The 18,235-nt window shown below is 48.3% G+C and overlaps 1 protein-coding gene across 3 annotated transcripts in view; it reads right to left on the bottom strand.

Annotated features, from left to right (window-relative positions):
• Positions 1 to 18,235, bottom strand: part of prex2 (phosphatidylinositol-3,4,5-trisphosphate-dependent Rac exchange factor 2) — a gene marked incomplete at its 5' end in the record, with an annotated part of 261,316 nt that overhangs the window by 115,105 nt on the left and 127,976 nt on the right. For all 3 annotated transcript variants that reach the window (XM_083655690.1, XM_083655691.1, XM_083655692.1), the window contains 4 exons: positions 2,050 to 2,211; positions 5,677 to 5,861; positions 10,433 to 10,550; positions 15,728 to 15,864. In XM_083655690.1, coding sequence (XP_083511816.1) covers positions 2,050 to 2,211; positions 5,677 to 5,861; positions 10,433 to 10,550; positions 15,728 to 15,864 — 602 coding nt within the window. The remainder of the gene's footprint in view (positions 1 to 2,049; positions 2,212 to 5,676; positions 5,862 to 10,432; positions 10,551 to 15,727; positions 15,865 to 18,235) is intronic.

The following is an 18,235-nucleotide window of genomic DNA, read 5'->3' as shown; positions in this document are numbered from 1 at the left end:
ACAGCGATATCAATCACTGCTTTCCACTGCGTTAAGAAATAACTTCATGAGATTCGTTCAGATAAGCTAACAACATGCTGGGTACACTATTAAATTGAGACAAATATCCTTTGGGCTGGCTTTACGAATGCTTGAGAAGCGTGTCCGACTGGAACAAACATCTGAACATGCATCTTAACACACTTCCTTTAACGTGCAGCGAGATAGCATCTCCATGTAGAATAGAATACGCAGGGAGCCGCTGGGACTGCCTGAATCCAGTGGAGCTGATACATGAGAACATCACCCACACATTTTCTTTCTTGGAACATCATTTGGTTGCACTTTCCTTGAACCTTCTGTCCCAAGTCCTGCATCCTGTCATAGATGTTACACAGCAGCAGATGCTATATGAGCCATCCATCGCAATGGTTGGAATCAGTATTTTAGCCACTCGGGCTGTCAGACAACGTAAGCCAATGTATATGTTAACTAAGCAACTTAAGCCAAACATTTCGACTCAGTTATCTAAGATAGCGGGGAGCGCGGAGCTGCTATTCCAAGCTAGTTGATATGCTCCAGATGGACCGCGAGTTGACCCTCTCCTGAGACCAAAGAGTCTTACCACATCTCCTGCCTGTCTCAGGAGGTTGGGGACCCTTGTTTCCTCCAGTCAGCCTCTCGGTCTCTTTCACTCTTTGTTCTGTCGTCTCTCTCTCTCTCTCTCTCTCTCCTCCTTTCTTCTCCTGTCACCCCTCCTTTCTCTCTAGGAGTCTGAGAAGGAATGCTCCAGTGCAGGAGGGATCTTACACAACACAAAGCGTCCTTGCTGTGGCTGTTCAGGGCTATTTATAAGTGACTGGTAATGAATCCAAGGCGAAGCTGTAATGTTGAGTCAGATGTTTTGCTTTGCCTCTCTCACGCACACACTCTTTGCACGCTGCACATGGATGTTGTGCCTATAGACACACATGCTCTGCTTACAGATGTGAAGGGAGAGCTGAAAACACTTTGGCTCCGTCGAGGATTGGCTGTATCACACTCGTAAAACAAGTGAGGAAGTCATCTTTATTTGTTTAATAACACTTTTCAAAGTTACAAAGTGCTTTAGCAAAAGGGACAAAGAAACAAAGCATACGTACAGCAGCACGTACATAGGCTGGGCTCTCCTGACACTCACACGTACACACAGAAGGGACTGTCAGACCGCTTGCCTACAGTCAATATGTCTTCCCTTCCCTCGCGGGTCAAATGAGAACTGATTGCATTTTTGCACCACAGCCTTCGGACATTGTTGTTGTTGTTGTCATTCATCTTGTTGGTGGCGTGTCACTGGTTTGATGCACTTTGGCATTTTGATGTCAGTGCGGTGAGTAAACAACCATCCATCAGGGACATTGAGGTCTTCTCACTCTTTTCTTCATATTTCTTCTTTGCTTGTTCGGGGCCCTACAGGTAGGAGACTGTATTCACCTTATGTAGGAGAGACAGTCTGGCTTGAGAGACTAACAGGAAGTGTAAACACAATCGGAATTTCTGATTTTGTTGACACTTCCTGTGACTCATAAACCTAACCTAGTCTGACTCATAATGTGAATCAAACTAGGTTGGACCAGGTGATTCAGACTAGTTTGAGCAGGTAAAACAGCCGGCGTTTTGAACAGGAAGTCGTGACACAATGGGTCAAGTGGGCGGGGCTGCATAAGGTGAATAGAAGTCCCACCACACTGCATCTAGCTATCTTGCTACAGCAGAGTTTTCACACTTTCTTATGGGAGCAGAACAACAGTGCAGCACCGCGGGTAGTGAACAAAAGAGCGGTATACTTCTACAATAGCTGCCTCGGTATCTCTCTATCATTGTAAGTCTACAGAGAATTGCAGAGGAGAGAGTATCTTTGTGCAAGGCCTTTTTGGTGGTGAAAAGCTGCAGTACACGCTGTACCTAGTCAGGGGAGCCTGAAACCCTAGGGAGTAAAGCGCTGCCTCTGTTCAGAAGATCTCATCATAAATAAATTCACATGGCTCTTCCCCCCAACCCCCCCAGAGCGGGACAGTAGAGTGACTGTACCTTCCTGTAGTTGGTGATGCGGCGGTTGATGTGCTCCACCCTCTCAGCGTACATGGCACTGAAGCGTAGCTGCAGCTCCTCGGGGATGACATCACAGCTGGAGCTCAACCGGCCGCACATCTGCACCAGTGTGTCGTCATTACGGGCCAGAGCCTCCAGGATCTGCTCCAGACACACAGAGGGCAAAACACAGGAGGACCAATCATTCATTGATACTGTACGTGAAGGCCTTTTAAAATCCACTGTGGAGACCAGCCCCTTGGTGTTCTGAACTCATGGGATGCGTATAAATGACTAAACACATGAACCGTGTTTTTCCATTGGAAAATAAAACATTTGCCAATACTGGTGATTTCTCCATTAAATTCCCATGTACTGTAGACGGTGCTATTCATAAACCGATGGGGAGAAATCCAGATTATATGAGACATACAATATGTACTGTATGTAGACTGTGACTTTCCAGATCACAGATCAGATATGAGGTGCAAGTGAGGGCCAAGAGTTGTAATGAGATGCCCCCCGGAGGAGAGAGGAAGGCTGGGGGAGGAAATCTAACTGAGGCACCCAACAGTGTAGGCATTATTAAAATCCAACATCACACAGCTCCCCGAGGACGGAGCGGACTGCTGGGGCACATGTTTATAATAATACTAAAATTACTTTCACTTTGGTGGAATGGGGGAAACAACTTTTAGTTTGTCGGGGATACGACAAGAAAATGATATGTTGTTTTTTTCGGCATGTCATTGATTTGGGGCTTGATCTAAATTGCTGCTTTTAGAGTCCGAGGCCGTAAATCTCCATCATTTCAAGACAAGAACACAGCTTGTAATCTTTGCTAGTTCATCGTGATGGATGCTTCTATGCATTATACACAACACCAGAGATGTTGTTTATCACGCCGTTTTGGCAACAGGACGCAACGTAATGTGTGTGTGTGTGTGTGTGTGCGTGTGTGTGTGTGCGTGTGCGTGTGTGTGTTTGTGTGTGTGTGTGTGTGTCTGAGCATGTACGTGTTCTGTATGTGAGGCTTCTTCCATCTGTCTCTCTTAACATCACCCCTGGGATGTAAAAAAAAAGAGAAGAAGAAGCATGCAGTCAGCCCCTCTTGAGATGTGAGTATTAATAGCTGGGAACGAACACGACTGAAATAAAGCTGTCAATATTAACTAGCATCAAGGTCCTCGATCAAGACAGCAGGGAAGCTAGTTCACCACAGTCTCTCCATTGCGTTAGCACCTTGTCGCTAGTCGCTACTGAAGCACTTGAACTCTGCGGTCAGTCTAGGGACAAACTGAGCTGGAATTGGGAGGTAAAGCAGGTGTAGCCAATAACATTAACGAGGGCCCTGGCACTAAAACACCTCGATGGAATGGTAACCACCATTAATGGTATTGGTAACACCTGCTTTACTTCCCGCTTTACCACCTCAAAACGGTTGTTGTGAAATGGGTCTATAAGTATTCTATAGAGGGTATGCATGTGATGTCACAGAGGCAGAAGTCACTGTGGGGTCACGCCCACTGAGTCACAGCAAGACTGAGCTTGAATGCAGTAATCAGCCTAGATAAGTGACACCTGCTGCTCAGGGAGGAATTTGACAATCATTTTGACACTCGTTCCCGATTGAGGGGGCGTGTTCCAGTGGGTGTGCATACCCTCTATAGAGACACTGCGGGGTGCATCATCATTCAGAAACCATGCCCAAAACGGGGGGAAACAACCCCCCCCCCCCCCAATCCTGGCGTTCTCCTATGTCACGTGTTGCACACAAAGATCATATATACGGAAGATGAACACTCCAACTTACTTTCTTGACAGCTAGATCCACATTTTTCTTCTCGCCAATTCTCAACGGCTTCCTTGTTTTGCTCGGGAGTACAAAAAAACTTTGGCGATTTTTTACATTTGTTGTGTGCGCAGCCACACCACACAACAGCTTTTAGATAAATTTAATTCAAGGAAAATGATGCTGGTGTATGGTAGTGAATGGAGAGCTTTCCCCCCTGATGGGCGTGGCCTATTTCATGCAGTGTCTCTATAGACCAAATCACCGTGACGTCACCATGTAAACAAATTTACTTCCGGGTACCACTTGGGGAAGGCGGCAGGTTTAAATGTGCGTGTTGTCAAATAAATGCTGTCAAACCCTCTCGTTGTTTTCGGCCGACTACTTTCAATTTAAATGGTTAAACGGTTGGTAAACATGCTTGTCCGACGTATCTAGCCTTTCTTCTGTGTTTGTTTTATGTAGTGTTAGCTAGCTAATAACGTTTGTTTGTCTGTCAAACTCGCTGTTTTTTTACGTTACAGACAGAGTAACCTCGCGTCACCAGGCTCTTCTCGAGCCTGGTACAGACAGAGCTACTTACGCCACGTCAATTTAATTTAGCTTCAAGTCTACTCTAGTCTGGTCCAACAGGTAAATTAGCTAGTCTGGTCTCCACTAACGTTAGTGAAAGTGTTGTTATGAATGATATTAAACAACAACACAACACGGACGAACCATTTTTGTCTTCTTTGTCTGTTTTTGTCTTCAACACGTCAGTTTGTGCCGTCCACCGCCATTATAATGTGTGGACCTCAGGGGTACCCGGAAGTAAATGTAAACATCCTGCTGATTTGGTCTATAGACCAAATCACTGTGACGTCACCATGTAAACAAATTTACTTCCGGGTACCACTTGGGGAAGGCGGCAGGTTTAAATGTGCGTGTTGTCAAATAAATGCTGTCAAACCCTCTCGCTGTTTTCGGCCGACTACTTTCAATTTAAATGGTTAAACGGTTGGTAAACATGCTTGTCCGACGTATCTAGCCTTTCTTCTGTGTTTGTTTTATGTAGTGTTAGCTAGCTAATAACGTTTGTTTGTCTGTCAAACTCGCTGTTTTTTTGCAGACTTGTTAACGTTACAGACAGAGCTACTAACCTCGCGTCACCAGGCTCTTCTCGGCGAGAAAGAGCTACTGACGCCACGTTAATTTAATTTAGCTTCAAGTCTACTCTGGTCTGGTCCAACAGGTAAATTAGCTAGTCTGGTCTCCACTAACGTTAGTGAAAGTGTTGTTATGAATGATATTAAAGCTGGAATTCTTAAGTTAAGTTGGAATTCTTAAGTTAAGTTAAGTTAAGTTATCCTTTATTTATCCCCTTGGGGGGAAATTCATCCTCTGCATTTGACCCATCCTCTACTAGGAACCTTCCTAGAACTAGGAGCAGTGGGCAGCCACTGTGCAGCGCCCGGGGACCAACTCCAGTTCTTTTGTCAGTACCTTGGTCAGGGGCACTGACAGGAGTATGAACCCTAACATACATGTCTTTCTTTGATGGTGGGAGGAAACCGGAGCACCCGGAGAAAACCCACACGGACACGGGGAGAACATGCAAACTCCACACAGAAAGGACCTGGGACGGACCGGGGTTCGAACCCGGGACCTTCTTGCTGTGAGGCAACAGTGTTAACCACTGAGCCACCGTGCCGACACAACACGGACAAACCATTTTTGTCTTCTTTGTCTGTTTTTGTCTTCAACACGTCAGTTTGTGCCGTCCACCGCCATTATAATGTGTGGACCTCAGGGGTACCCGGAAGTAAATGTAAACATCCCGCTGATTTGGTCTATACCTTGGCAGTGAGACTGAAGAATCCCTTGGGCTCCACCATCTTCTCCAGCACACGGCACTTGATGCCGGCGGTGCTGTCGTAGTCGTAGACCACGCCGTACTCCAGGTGGACGTTGTCCACCGTCAAGCTCACGTGGTCCTTCTTCCCGTCGATGATGGCTATCGTGTTGAATTTGTCCATCACCTCTGAGGATGCAGACACACAGACAACAAACAGGCTTGAGCCATAGACCTCTGTACACTCATAGGCACACATAATGTACAAGTGTACACACACACAGACACACAACACACAACACACACACATGTACAAACCTAGGTGGAGAACAGACAATATGGGCCAAAAATCATATCTCTGTATTTTTAGGCTGGATGGTGATACACAATATAAGTCTGTATTTTCTATGAAGGCTAAATATTCAGGTGTAACTTGGTGCTTTCACAAAACATTTACACAATGTGATTTTTGATAATCAGTAATGTGGATATAATGACTAAGTGGGTAAAGGCAAATACTAGAACAGCTAGAACAGTCTGCAAACTGATATCTGCATCGTAGAAGGCCCCGCCCCCAGCACAGCAAACTGATATCTGCATCGTAGAAGGCCCCGCCCCCAGCACAGCAAACTGATATCTGCATCGTAGAAGGCCCCGCCCCCAGCACAGCAAACTGATATCTGCATCGTAGAAGGCCCCGCCCCCAGCCCAGCAAACTGTTATCTGCATCGTAGAAGGCCCCACCCGCAGCACAGCAAACTGATATCCGCATCGTAGAAGGCCCCACCCCCAGCACAGCAAACTGATATCTGCATCGTAGAAGGCCCCACCCCCAGCACAGCAAACTGATATCTGCATCGTAGAAGGCCCCACCCCCAGCACAGCAAACTGATATCTGCATCGTAGAAGGCCCCGCCCCCCAGCACAGCAAACTGATATCTGCATCATAGAAGGCCCCACACCCAGCACAGCAAACTGATATCTGCATCATAGAAGGCCCCACCCCCAGCCCAGCAAACTGATATCTGCATCATAGAAGGCCCCACCCCCAGCACAGCAAACTGATATCTGCATTGTAGAAGGCCCCAGCCCAGCAAACTGATATCTGCATCATAGAAGGCCCCACCCGCAGCCCAGCAAACTGTTATCTGCATTGTAGAAGGCCCCGCCCCCCCAGCAAACTGATATCTGCATCGTAGAAGGCCCCACCCCCAGCCCAGCAAACTGTTATCTGCATCGTAGAAGGCCCCGCCCCAAGCACAGCAAACTGATATCTGCATCATAGAAGGCCCCGCCCCCAGCACAGCAAACTGATATCTGCATCGTAGAAGGCCCCACCCCCAGCCCAGCAAACTGATATCTGCATCGTAGAAGGCCCCAGCCCAGCAAACTGTTAATAATCCAAAAAGGTTCATAGTGTCTATACTTTACTTAGATCGTTAGGTTTTCTTCTATATCAGACACAGGTTTGTGTTCCTACCTGACATGTTTCGACGGCAATACTTCCGTCTTCATCAGAGGTGTCACTAGATGGTGTGTGACGTGCCTTAAACAGCTGATGTTGTTTACAGAGGTGTGTTCGTCCTGTCAGATTTGACAGGACGACCACGCCCCCCGCTGTCATTCCGCCGTTTGAGAACGCTGCTCCAGGTGGTGGAAAGCATGTAAGCCCCCTCGTCCCGGTTCATCGTGGTTTGCGCCCGCTTCCTGATCTCCACTGCCTCCATAATCCAGCGCTGGTGTTTGTTGTCCTGAGTGCGGATGACTTTGGCCTTATCCCAGTCCATAATGTGGTTCTCCCTTTTACAGTGATCTGTGATTGCCGATTTGAGATTTTCTTGTAGTGCCTGTTCCTTTATAGCCCGTGTCTGTCTTTTTGTTGTCTCCTTCTCACATTCCTTTTGGTGCTCTTTTTTGCGGGTGATGAATGACCGTCCTGTTTCTCCTATGTACGATTTATTGCATGATTGACATGGTATCTCATAGATGACATTGCATTTTTTGTTTGGGTCGATTTTGTCTTTTGGGTGCACTAGCAGTTGTCTGAGTTTTATGTGTGGTTTGACTGGTGTACTGATGTGACGTTTACTCATGGCTCTCTGTATGCGTTCAGTGATGCCTCTGATGTATGGTAGTGTGACCGCCCCTATGTTTTCTGTTTTATTGTCCGGTTTCTTTTTTCCTGTACGGGTGTGTTGTCTTTGTTTGACTTGCTGTTTTCCCTTTTCTATGGCCCAGTTTGGATAGTGGCAGGTTTTGAGAGCATTGTGGATGTGTTGTTCCTCTTGTTTTTTGTCCTCTTCCTCCATTATAATGCTGGCGCGGTCGTACAGTGTCCTGACTACAGATAGTTTGTGTATTGTGGGATGTTCCGATGTCCAATGTAGATATTGGTCCGTGTGTGTTGGTTTTCTGTATATTTTTATTTTGATGCTGCCGTCGTTTGCGTGATGTATTTTAATGTCCAGAAAAGCTATGGATTTGTCTGTTTCCTCCTCATGCGTAAATTTTATTTGTCCAGTTTCGTCCATGGTGTTTAAGTGATCCGTGATGTCCTGTGTGTGTCCCAACTTGACCTTTTCCAAGATGTCATCCACATACCTTTTCCATAGGGTGGGTCGGCAGTGCTCAGGTGCAGATGTTATGGCCTTGGCTTCCAGGTTCTCCATGAAAAAGCCGCACATTATGGCCGACAACGGGTCCCCCATGGCAAACCCTTCTTTCTGCCGGTATATTGTTTCTCGAAATTGAAAATAAGTGGATGTAGCTACAAACTGCAATAACTGTGAAATGTCCTGTGGGGTGAGATTTGTGCGTTTTTTGAGTGTTTTGTCCGCTACTAGCCGTTCCTGTACTATCTGTAATGTTGCCTCAATCGGTGTTCTGGTGAAGAGTGATACGACGTCGTGGGATATGAATATTTCATCTGTTTCTACTTTTATTGTTTTGAGTTCCTGTGCTAGCTGTCTTGCGTTTTTACAGTGCTGATCTGTTTGTCCTAAGAGGGGTTTCAAAATGTCTGCGAGAGATTTGGATAGGTTGTAGGTTACTGAACCCTCTGTAAACAACATCAGCTGTTTAAGGCACGTCACACACCATCTAGTGACACCTCTGATGAAGACGGAAGTATTGCCGTCGAAACATGTCAGGTAGGAACACAAACCTGTGTCTGATATAGAAGAAAACCTAACGACCCAGCAAACTGTTATCTGCATCGTAGAAGGCCCCGCACCAAGCACAGCAAACTGATATCTGCATCGTAGAAGGCCCCGCCCCCAGCCCAGCAAACTGATATCTGCATCGTAGAAGGCCCCACCCCCAGCACAGCAAACTGATATCTGCATCGTAGAAGGCCCCAGCTCAGCAAACTGTTATCTGCATCGTAGAAGGCCCCAGCCCAGCAAACTGTTATCTGCATCGTAGAAGGCCCCAGCCCAGCAAACTGTTATCTGCATCGTAGAAGGCCCCAGCCCAGCAAACTGATATCTGCATCATAGAAGGCCCCACCCCCAACACAGCAAACTGATATCTGCATCATAGAAGGCCCCACCCCCAGCACAGCAAACTGATATCTGCATCATAGAAGGCCCCACCCCCAGCACAGCAAACTGTTATCTGCATCATAGAAGGCCCCAGCCCAGCAAACTGATATCTGCATCATAGAAGGCCCCACCCCCAGCACAGCAAACTGATATCTGCATCATAGAAGGCCCCACCCCCAGCACAGCAAACTGATATCTGCATTGTAGAAATCCCCAGCCCAGCAAACTGATATCTGCATCATAGAAGGCCCCGCCCCCAGCCCAGCAAACTGATATCCACATCGTAGAAGGCCCCACCCCCAGCCCAGCAAACTGTTATCTGCATCGTAGAAGGCCCCGCCCAAAGCACAGCAAACTGATATCTGCATCGTAGAAGGCCCCGCCCCCAGCACAGCAAACTGATATCTGCATCGTAGAAGGCCCCACCCCCAGCCCAGCAAACTGATATCTGCATCGTAGAAGGCCCCACCCCCAGCACAGCAAACTGTTATCTGCATCGTAGAAGGCCCCAGCCCAGCAAACTGTTATCTGCATCGTAGAAGGCCCAGCCCCCAGCCCAGCAAACTGTTATCTGCATCGTAGAAGGCCCCACCCCCAGCCCAGCAAACTGATATCTGCATCGTAGAAGGCCCCAGCCCAGCAAACTGATATCTGCATCGTAGAAGGCCCCAGCCCAGCAAACTGATATCTGCATCGTAGAAGGCCCCAGCCCAGCAAACTGATATCTGCGGTTGGTTTTAGAGGGAGCCCCTGCACTCATGGCTTTCTGCCCTCCCCCTCAGAAAATGATGGGCCATTCCAAGAGCATTAAGTGAACCAGCCCTATGCTAATGCGATGACTTAATATGGCAATAAATCCTGCTGCAGAGCTGTTTGCTGTGAAGGGAATAGCTTTCCTCTTTTACTCGCTCGTCGGGATCCATAAATCGTAGGGGGGAATTAACACTTGATGAGCCAGAGGGGGTGATTGTTCTCAGGCTAACACACTCCAGATGAGGCTGCTGGAGCTGTGGCAGACCTATTACCGGCTGCATTCAGAAGAGGCAAAAAGCTTGTGTTTCTGTGCGAGCAAACCTGTGTTACATCCACAAGCACCTTGAGCAGAGATGTACCCCCCAAATGAGTTATTCTTGTGTAGTTTTGTATTTGTTTGTGTGTGTGTGTGTGTGTGTGTGTGTGTGTGTGTGTGTGTGTGTGTGTGTGCGTGTGTGAGGTCACCTTCGACTTTACACTCAAAGCCGTCTCCATTCTCCTCAGCGGTGGCTTTGTGGTTGGTCTTCTGGTGGTCCTCCTGCGCGCTCTCACTGTTGTTGTAAACCCACTTAATGGTATCTTGCTGCATCGGAAGAGAACACGCAGACATTCTCTTCAGAATTCAATTACTGCAATGAACACGACAAATTATGCATTTTGTCGTGTTCGACCCATTAAGAGATAATTGAAAATGAATGTTCTGTCATTGTCAAATGAATTGCTGCTCGTATTCATATTTTGCACTAATTGAACTGTATAATTGGGAGCCTGCCATGTGAATCCAACTGGAATTAATTTGGCCCTAACCATGGCAGATACCAGCACACAGACAGATGTGAAACGGCCTTTATCACAGCCGCCATTTTGTGTCACAAAGGCAGGGTAAACACAAGTGCAACCAAAACATTAATGAGGGTTTCCAATGTCCAATCCATTTAGGTGTTCCAGTGCTGGGGCCCTTAGTGCCAAGGATGTCTGTGGACGTCCTAAAAAAAGTAACGAGAAGTGCCAGGGACGTCTGTGGACGTCCCAATATCATAATTCATATTATTCCATAATTCTGCTGTTTAAGGTCGTACCCAGCCAGTGAGCATGAATCCCTTCAAGGGATCACACGGCGCCACCTTAAAAATCTACACGGCAGCTGCGCCACCTTAAAACCTTGGCGCTCAGATCCTTTCCTTTGTGCAGGAGAAAGCCGTGATCAAAGAGAAACCGATGCATGCTGCAGCCAGAGCCATATAGATTGCTCTGTCTGCAGCTGACAGTTGGCTGCGATCCGCGCCCACAACTGAGCTCCTCTGCCTCTGTCTATCTGTCTGCATATAGTTTCTCCACACGATTACCCGCCAGAAAGGCAGCACCCGACGCCGAACGGCCAAACCTTTTCCTGTAGTCCCGTTTGGCATTTCCTTGTCGCGCTGGGATCCGCCCGGGAGCCGCCGTCAGCCGCCCGGCGCAAAAACGGAGGCTCCGAAAATAGACTGGGTGCGTGTGGGGAGGAGTTTGCAGCTCAGGGGGGGAGCGGGGGGTGGGGCACGCAGGCTGCACAGAACTACACCACGTCACTACATCAGAAAATATTAGCTAGAGTCAGTGAATGTGCTTGAAATTAGACTAGCGTTAGTGTTAGACTAGCGTTAGTGTTAGACTAAAATGTGATATTGTAAGTTCTGATATTGTAAGTCGATTTGAATAAAAGCGTCTGCCAAATGCTGTAATGTAATGTAATGTAATGTCTAATAATAAAAAGAAGCAGGAGAAAAATAATAATAATAATAATAATCATGAGTGCAAAAAGTATTCATAAAAGTGACTTTATCTTGAAAAGTAAAAAAAGACAGCAGAAAACCCTTGAAAGTGCTCTTCTTTCAGAGGCTGTCATTTCATAATTCTTCTTTGAAAGAAGCAGGAGTGTCCAATGTTTCATTAGAGTCCAGCCCTGTCCATATAGCCCTAATAGAAAAAATTCTATAGCTGTTTTCAACTGAATGGAAGTGAATCTGGCACAGGCTCCAGACAATTTTACTGAAGCGCTGTGGCACTCAATGTGTTAATGTTTTGGTTGCACCTGTGTTTACCCTGCCTTTGAGACACAAAATGGCTGCTGTGAAAAAAGCCCATTAATGGCTAGTTTCAAGTCTTCTTCAATGCAGTATGGTGTTTATTTTGTAAATTATGGTCCCATTCTAGAGTAAAACAGATGATAAAGCAGACTATGATATGGGGAGTGATTGACAGCTCGCCTAGTGTCCAGCGACACAGACCAATAGCAGCCAGCGCTGCAGCTCTTCTCGTCCAAGTATGGTCACTTCTGGCTCCAAGAAAAACCAAGATGGCGACGGTCACAATGCAAAACTCTTCAGGCTTCAAATCGAGAGTCCAGAAACCAATGGGTCCCTCACATCACGGTGGCTACGTCCCTATTCTTATACAGTCGATGGTAACAGGTAGCGTTTCTACCACTTGAAATATGTGAGAAAAAGAATGTCCTGAGTGTGCTTCTCTGTGTACCCAGGCTGAGGTTTGGATCTGATGATGCATGTTGAGCTGACTGCCCAGATATGGTGTACAGTGTCACAGTGGGCTTGGCAGAGCATACAGTGAAAAGCCTTCACAAACATATGGAAACACGGTACTCGGTGAGACCGCAAAAGCAACCTCGTGCCAATCTCATCAACCCACTCTGCCGTGTGTGTGTGTGTGTCTGCTCTCTTTTCTCCACACCCAAGCTCACAGTGGGTTTCCTGCCAGGGCGACATGCTGGGCTTGCCTACTGGCCTGTGGTCTTCTGGGGTATAACCAAAACACACACACATACACGTACACACACACACACACACTGAGGGCGTTTCCCCCATGTCCACGCTGGCTTGATGTAAAGCAGATCTCCAGTAGTGTTGGTACCACGTACTGCTTCATTAAGCCTCCAGTCCCAGTGGGGCTTAATTACATTGTATATCCCCACTGTGACAACACAAACTCACAGGCCTCTCACTATTTCCACACACACTTTCCCACCTTCCCACCTCTGTTCTCCTGCAACAGGTGGCCTGAGCTCTCTCCTCCTACAAGGTTCCTGCATCACCTGCTCTCCTGCCTCTTAGTCAGAAATATATGAAGAAAAAATAACCACTCTGGCTCTCCCTTCCTCTGCCTGTCCTCCATCTGTCTCCCCCAGCCTGAGCCCAGGGCACCCTACATCTCTCCCCACCTCTCTCTCCCCAAGCCTGAGCCCAGGGCACCCTACATCTCTCCATCACCTCTCTCTCTCTCTCTCCCCAGCCTGAGCCCAGGGCACCCTACATCTCTCCCCACCTCTCTCTCTCTCTCTCTCCCCAGCCTGAGCCCAGGGCACCCTACATCTCTCCCCACCTCTCTCTCTCTCTCTCTCTCCCCAGCCTGAGCCCAGGGCACCCTACATCTCTCCCCACCTCTCTCTCTCTCTCTCCACAGCCTGAACCCAGGGCACCCTACATCTCTCCCCACCTCTCTCTCTCTCCACAGCCTGAGCCCAGGGCACCCTACATCTCTCCCCACCTCTCTCTCTCTCTCTCCCCAGCCTGAGCCCAGGGCACCCTACATCTCTCCCAACCTCTCTCCCCAGCCTGAGCCCAGGGCACCCTACATCTCTCCCAACCTCTCTCCCCAGCCTGAGCCCAGGGCACCCTACATCTCTCCCAACCTCTCTCCCCAGCCTGAGCCCAGGGCACCCTACATCTCTCCCCACCTCTCTCTCTCTCTCTCTCTCTCTCTCCCCAGCCTGAGCCCTGGGCACCCTACATCTCTCCCCACCTCTCTCTCTCTCCCCCAGCCTGAGCCCAGGGCACCCTACATCTCTCCCCACCTCTCTCTCTCTCTCTCCCCCAGCCTGAGCCCAGGGCACCCTACATCTCTCCCTCACCTATCTCTCTCTCCCCCCCAGCCTGAGCCCAGGGCACCCTACATCTCTCCCTCACCTCTCTCTCTCCCCCAGCCTGAGCCCAGGGCACCCTACATCTCTCCCTCACCTCTCTCTCTCCCCCAGCCTGAGCCCAGGGCACCCTACATCTCTCCCTCACCTCTCTCTCTCTCTCCCCAGCCTGAGCCCAGGGCACCCTACATCTCTTCCCACCTCTCTCTCTCTCTCCCCAGCCTGAGCCCCGGGCACCCTACACCTCTCCCTCACTTCTCTCTCTCTCTCCAGCCTGAGCCCAGGGCACCCTACATCTCTTCCCACCTCTCTCTCTCTCTCCCCAGCCTGAGCCCCGGGCACCCTACACCTCTCCCTCACTTCTCTCTCTCTCTCCAGCCTGAGCCCAGGGCACCCTACATCTCTTCCCACCTCTCTCTCTCTCCCCAGCCTGAGCCCAGGGCACCGTACATCTCTCCCCACCTCTCTCTCTCTCTGCAGCCTGAGCCCAGGGCACCCTACATCTCTCCCCACCTCTCTCTCTCTCTGCAGCCTGAGCCCAGGGCACCGTACATCTCTCCCCACCTCTCTCTCTCTCTGCAGCCTGAGCCCAGGGCACCCTACATCTCTTCCCACCTCTCTCTCTCTCTCCCCAGCCTGAGCCCCGGGCACCCTACACCTCTCCCTCACTTCTCTCTCTCTCTCCAGCCTGAGCCCAGGGCACCCTACATCTCTCCCCACCTCTCTCTCTGCAGCCTGCCAGTCTCTCACAGCAGGCCCACCACTGTGAGCCAGAGGTCAGCGCTGAAGGAGCCAAGACTACTATTATTCCTGCGTAATGACCCAGAGAAGGAGAGAGCGAGTCAGCGAGAGAGAGAGAGAGAGAGAGAGAGATGAAGCTAGACCGGACTAGGAGGCCCCTGTTATGTTTCTTCTCACGGCCAGCCAGTCCTCATCTCCTCTCTCTTTCTGCCTTTCTTCCAAACTTCTCCTTCCCATAACTGGGAAACAGATGATCCAGATGATCCAGGGCAGAAGCTTCATTCTCTAGCAGTGATGCAGTGGTCAACAGAAGGCTCGGTATTGTAAAATAAAATATACTTTCAGAAAATGATTGTTTTCCTTAGAAGACCATATCTCCACATCACTTATCAGTTTGGTTCCATTTTAGATTGTTTACTATACATTTACGTCATAAAGATTTATGTGAGCCTAAAAACTTCAGTAAACTGTTCTGCAAATAAAAAGTTTACCCTCCACTGTAGCCCTGTTTTGTCTTTCTTGCCGCCTTGATGTTTACCATCTTTTCTCCTCCTCCTCCTGTCTTACCTGTGTGGGTCGGTGTGGGTGCTTCCTGTCTCACCTGTGCGGGTCGGCAATACTTCCCGTCTCTCCTGTGTGGGTCGGTGGTACTTCCTGTCTCACCTGTGCGGGTCGGCAATACTTCCTGTCTCACCTGTGTGGGTCGGTGGTACTTCCTGTCTCACCTGTGTGGGTCGGTGTGGGTACTTCCTGTCTCACCTGTGTGGGTCGGTGGTACTTCCTGTCTCACCTGTGTGAGTCGGCAATACTTCCTGTCTCACCTGTGTGGGTCGGTGGTACTTCCTGTCTCACCTGTGTGGGTCGGCAATACTTCCTGTCTCACCTGTGTGGGTCGGTGGTACTTCCTGTCTCACCTGTGTGAGTCGGCAATACTTCCTGTCTCACCTGTGTGGGTCGGTGTGGGTACTTCCTGTCTCACCTGTGTGGGTCGGTGGTACTTCCTGTGTCACCTGTGTGGGTCGGCGGTACTTCCTGTCTCACCTGTGTGGGTCGGCAATACTTCCTGTCTCACCTGTGTGGGTCGGTGTGGGTACTTCCTGTCTCACCTGTGTGGGTCGGCGGTACTTCCGGCACGCGGTGACATGAGCAATGACGCTGGCATGGCTCTCCTTGCTGACGTTGATGCCATTCACCTTGATGATGCACTGGCCCGGGTGCAGACCGGCGATGGCTGCCACCGTGCCTGGGCGAGCGAGATAGGGAGAGACGTCAAAGGCAATGAGGAGCGCACAATTACCGTGCAGACGCCAGCTGAATCTGGACCAGACAAACACCGGCACCCCCCCCCCACACCCCCCAAAAAAACAACAACAACAACAACTGTCACATCTGTCACATCCTGTACCCAAAATTGGGTTGAACAACACATTTACAACTGTTGTTTCCTGTTTTGGCAGCCCGAGAGGAGGGTGAGAGAGAGAGAGAGAGAGAGAGAGAGCACGTGGAGAGGAGGGAAGTTGTTTATCTGGGGTAGACGAGGGGCCTCTCCGACGGATATGATTCAGACTATAACTTCAAGGTTTACAGCTATCGGGAGGAAGTGCATTGGCAGACTAAATATTCCTCCCATTTGTGCACTTCTTAAACACACGCCACACATTTCAATATACAGTAGAAGTGTATTCGTCTCACCCAGAGCTGAAGCAAGTATTGCAATTTAATGATTAGTCTGCACTGCCCACTGCAGACTGCCTTAACCTTTAGTAGGTAAATAGCATCCACAGCAGATAACGTAAAGTTAACTAAATACACAAACTTGAACTTTTCCTCGAGTCAGGGAAGCAGGTGCAGGTCCAAATACCAGGATAGGGACTGTTCAAACCACAAGCACACAAACACCCATACTGTGTGTTACATCTCTTTTAATAAATTATATGGTAGTATAGTTTATTAGTATATTATTACGATATCATCATACAGTATATATGTATAGGGTGTATAAGGTACTTGGTGTAATATTGTAATGTATTATTATGTATATGTATAGATAGGATAGGGATATGTGGGTTGAATTATGATATTGTGTGTGTGTGTGTGTGTGTGTGTGTGTGTATGTATGTATGTATATGTGTGTATGTATATGTGCGTGCGTGTGTGTGTGTGTGTGTGTGTATATATATATATGTATGTATATGTGTGTGTGTGTGTGTGTGTGTGTGTGTGTGTATATATATATATACATACATACACATATACGGTATATATATCAGAATCAGAATCAGAATCAGAAAGACTTTAATGATCCCCGGGGGGAAATTGGGACAAGTTACAGTTGCTCGTTCACATAACACAGATAGCATAAAATAAAATACACAGTAGTAATGCGATAGTAATAAGCAGAAGAAGAAGAAGAAGAAAGAACACAACATAGCATGGAATAAACAGTAAACAGTATTAAATGCAATAGGAGCAAAATAGTGGAGTACGTCTAAGTACCGTAAATTCCGGACTATAAGCCGCGGCTTTTTTCCCGTTTTTTGGCCTTTTTTGGCCCCTGCGGCTTAAATAACGGTGCGTCTTATCTATGGATTTTTTCCCCCAAAAAAAAAAAATCTCTCTTTTTTAGCACTCTTTCTAACTATAAATCCACTTCTGTTTTAATTTCCTCTCTTGCCCTCTTTTAACAACATAACATAACATAACATAACATAACACAACACAGGTAAGCAGAAAGAAAAAGACGAAAGAAAGAAAGAAGCAATCACCGCCATGAATGAGGAAATGACTCACCTGCTGGAGGCTGGAGATTCACGGCTTGGGCTAAACTTTTACTCCGTGAAACACTATCGATTAAGTCCGACATCGCTCAGAGGTTTGAGCAGCTTGAAAACAAGTTTGAAAACGTGCAGAAGTCCATCCACTCACTCACTAAAGAAAATAATGCAACCGTGAACAGAGTTTCTAAAAAAAAGCGCATCAGCGCACTGGAGGACAAAAACAACACAGTGAGTCCGAAAGTGGATAAAATGCAAAAACATCGAAACGCTGCACACGCAGGTTGATGACTTAATCAGCAGGAGTAAAAGAAATAACATTCACCTGATCAATGTAAAAGAGGGAGCTGAGATTGGTGACATGGACGCTTTCGTGGCAAAATCCTGTGTTACATCCTGGACCTGAAGGAAGGCGAGAAACCACCAGAGGTGGACAGGGCACACCGGGCGCCTCGGCCACGTCCAGACCCCGGCCTGCCACCGAGGGCCATCTTCATCTGCCTACTCCGCTGGCCCGACCGTCAACTCATCCTCCAGGCTGCGGGGAAGAAGCCCCTCACCTGGGAGGGTACGCGCTTTTTCGTCCGGCAGGACCTCTCCGCGTTGGTGCAACAGAAACGCGCAACATACAACAGCATCATCGAGTCAATGGATATCGCTTTGGCGTACTGTACCCAGCGAGACTCGTCATAACCATTGCTGGACAGCGGCGGAACAAGAGCTCAAAGTGAAACTGCCGAATATCTTTTGAGTTGGACTGGTCAATAGTACTGTGAGTAACTAAAATAAAAAAATAAAAAACGGAATTCTCTCTTCTTTAGCACTCTTTCTAACTATAAA

Source organism: Poromitra crassiceps (genome assembly GCF_964638095.1).
Source record: "Poromitra crassiceps genome assembly, chromosome: 2".
Lineage (NCBI taxonomy): Eukaryota > Metazoa > Chordata > Actinopteri > Beryciformes > Melamphaidae > Poromitra > Poromitra crassiceps.
The sequence above is the reverse complement of the archived record's forward strand: the minus strand, read 5'-3'. Positions and strand labels throughout refer to the sequence as shown.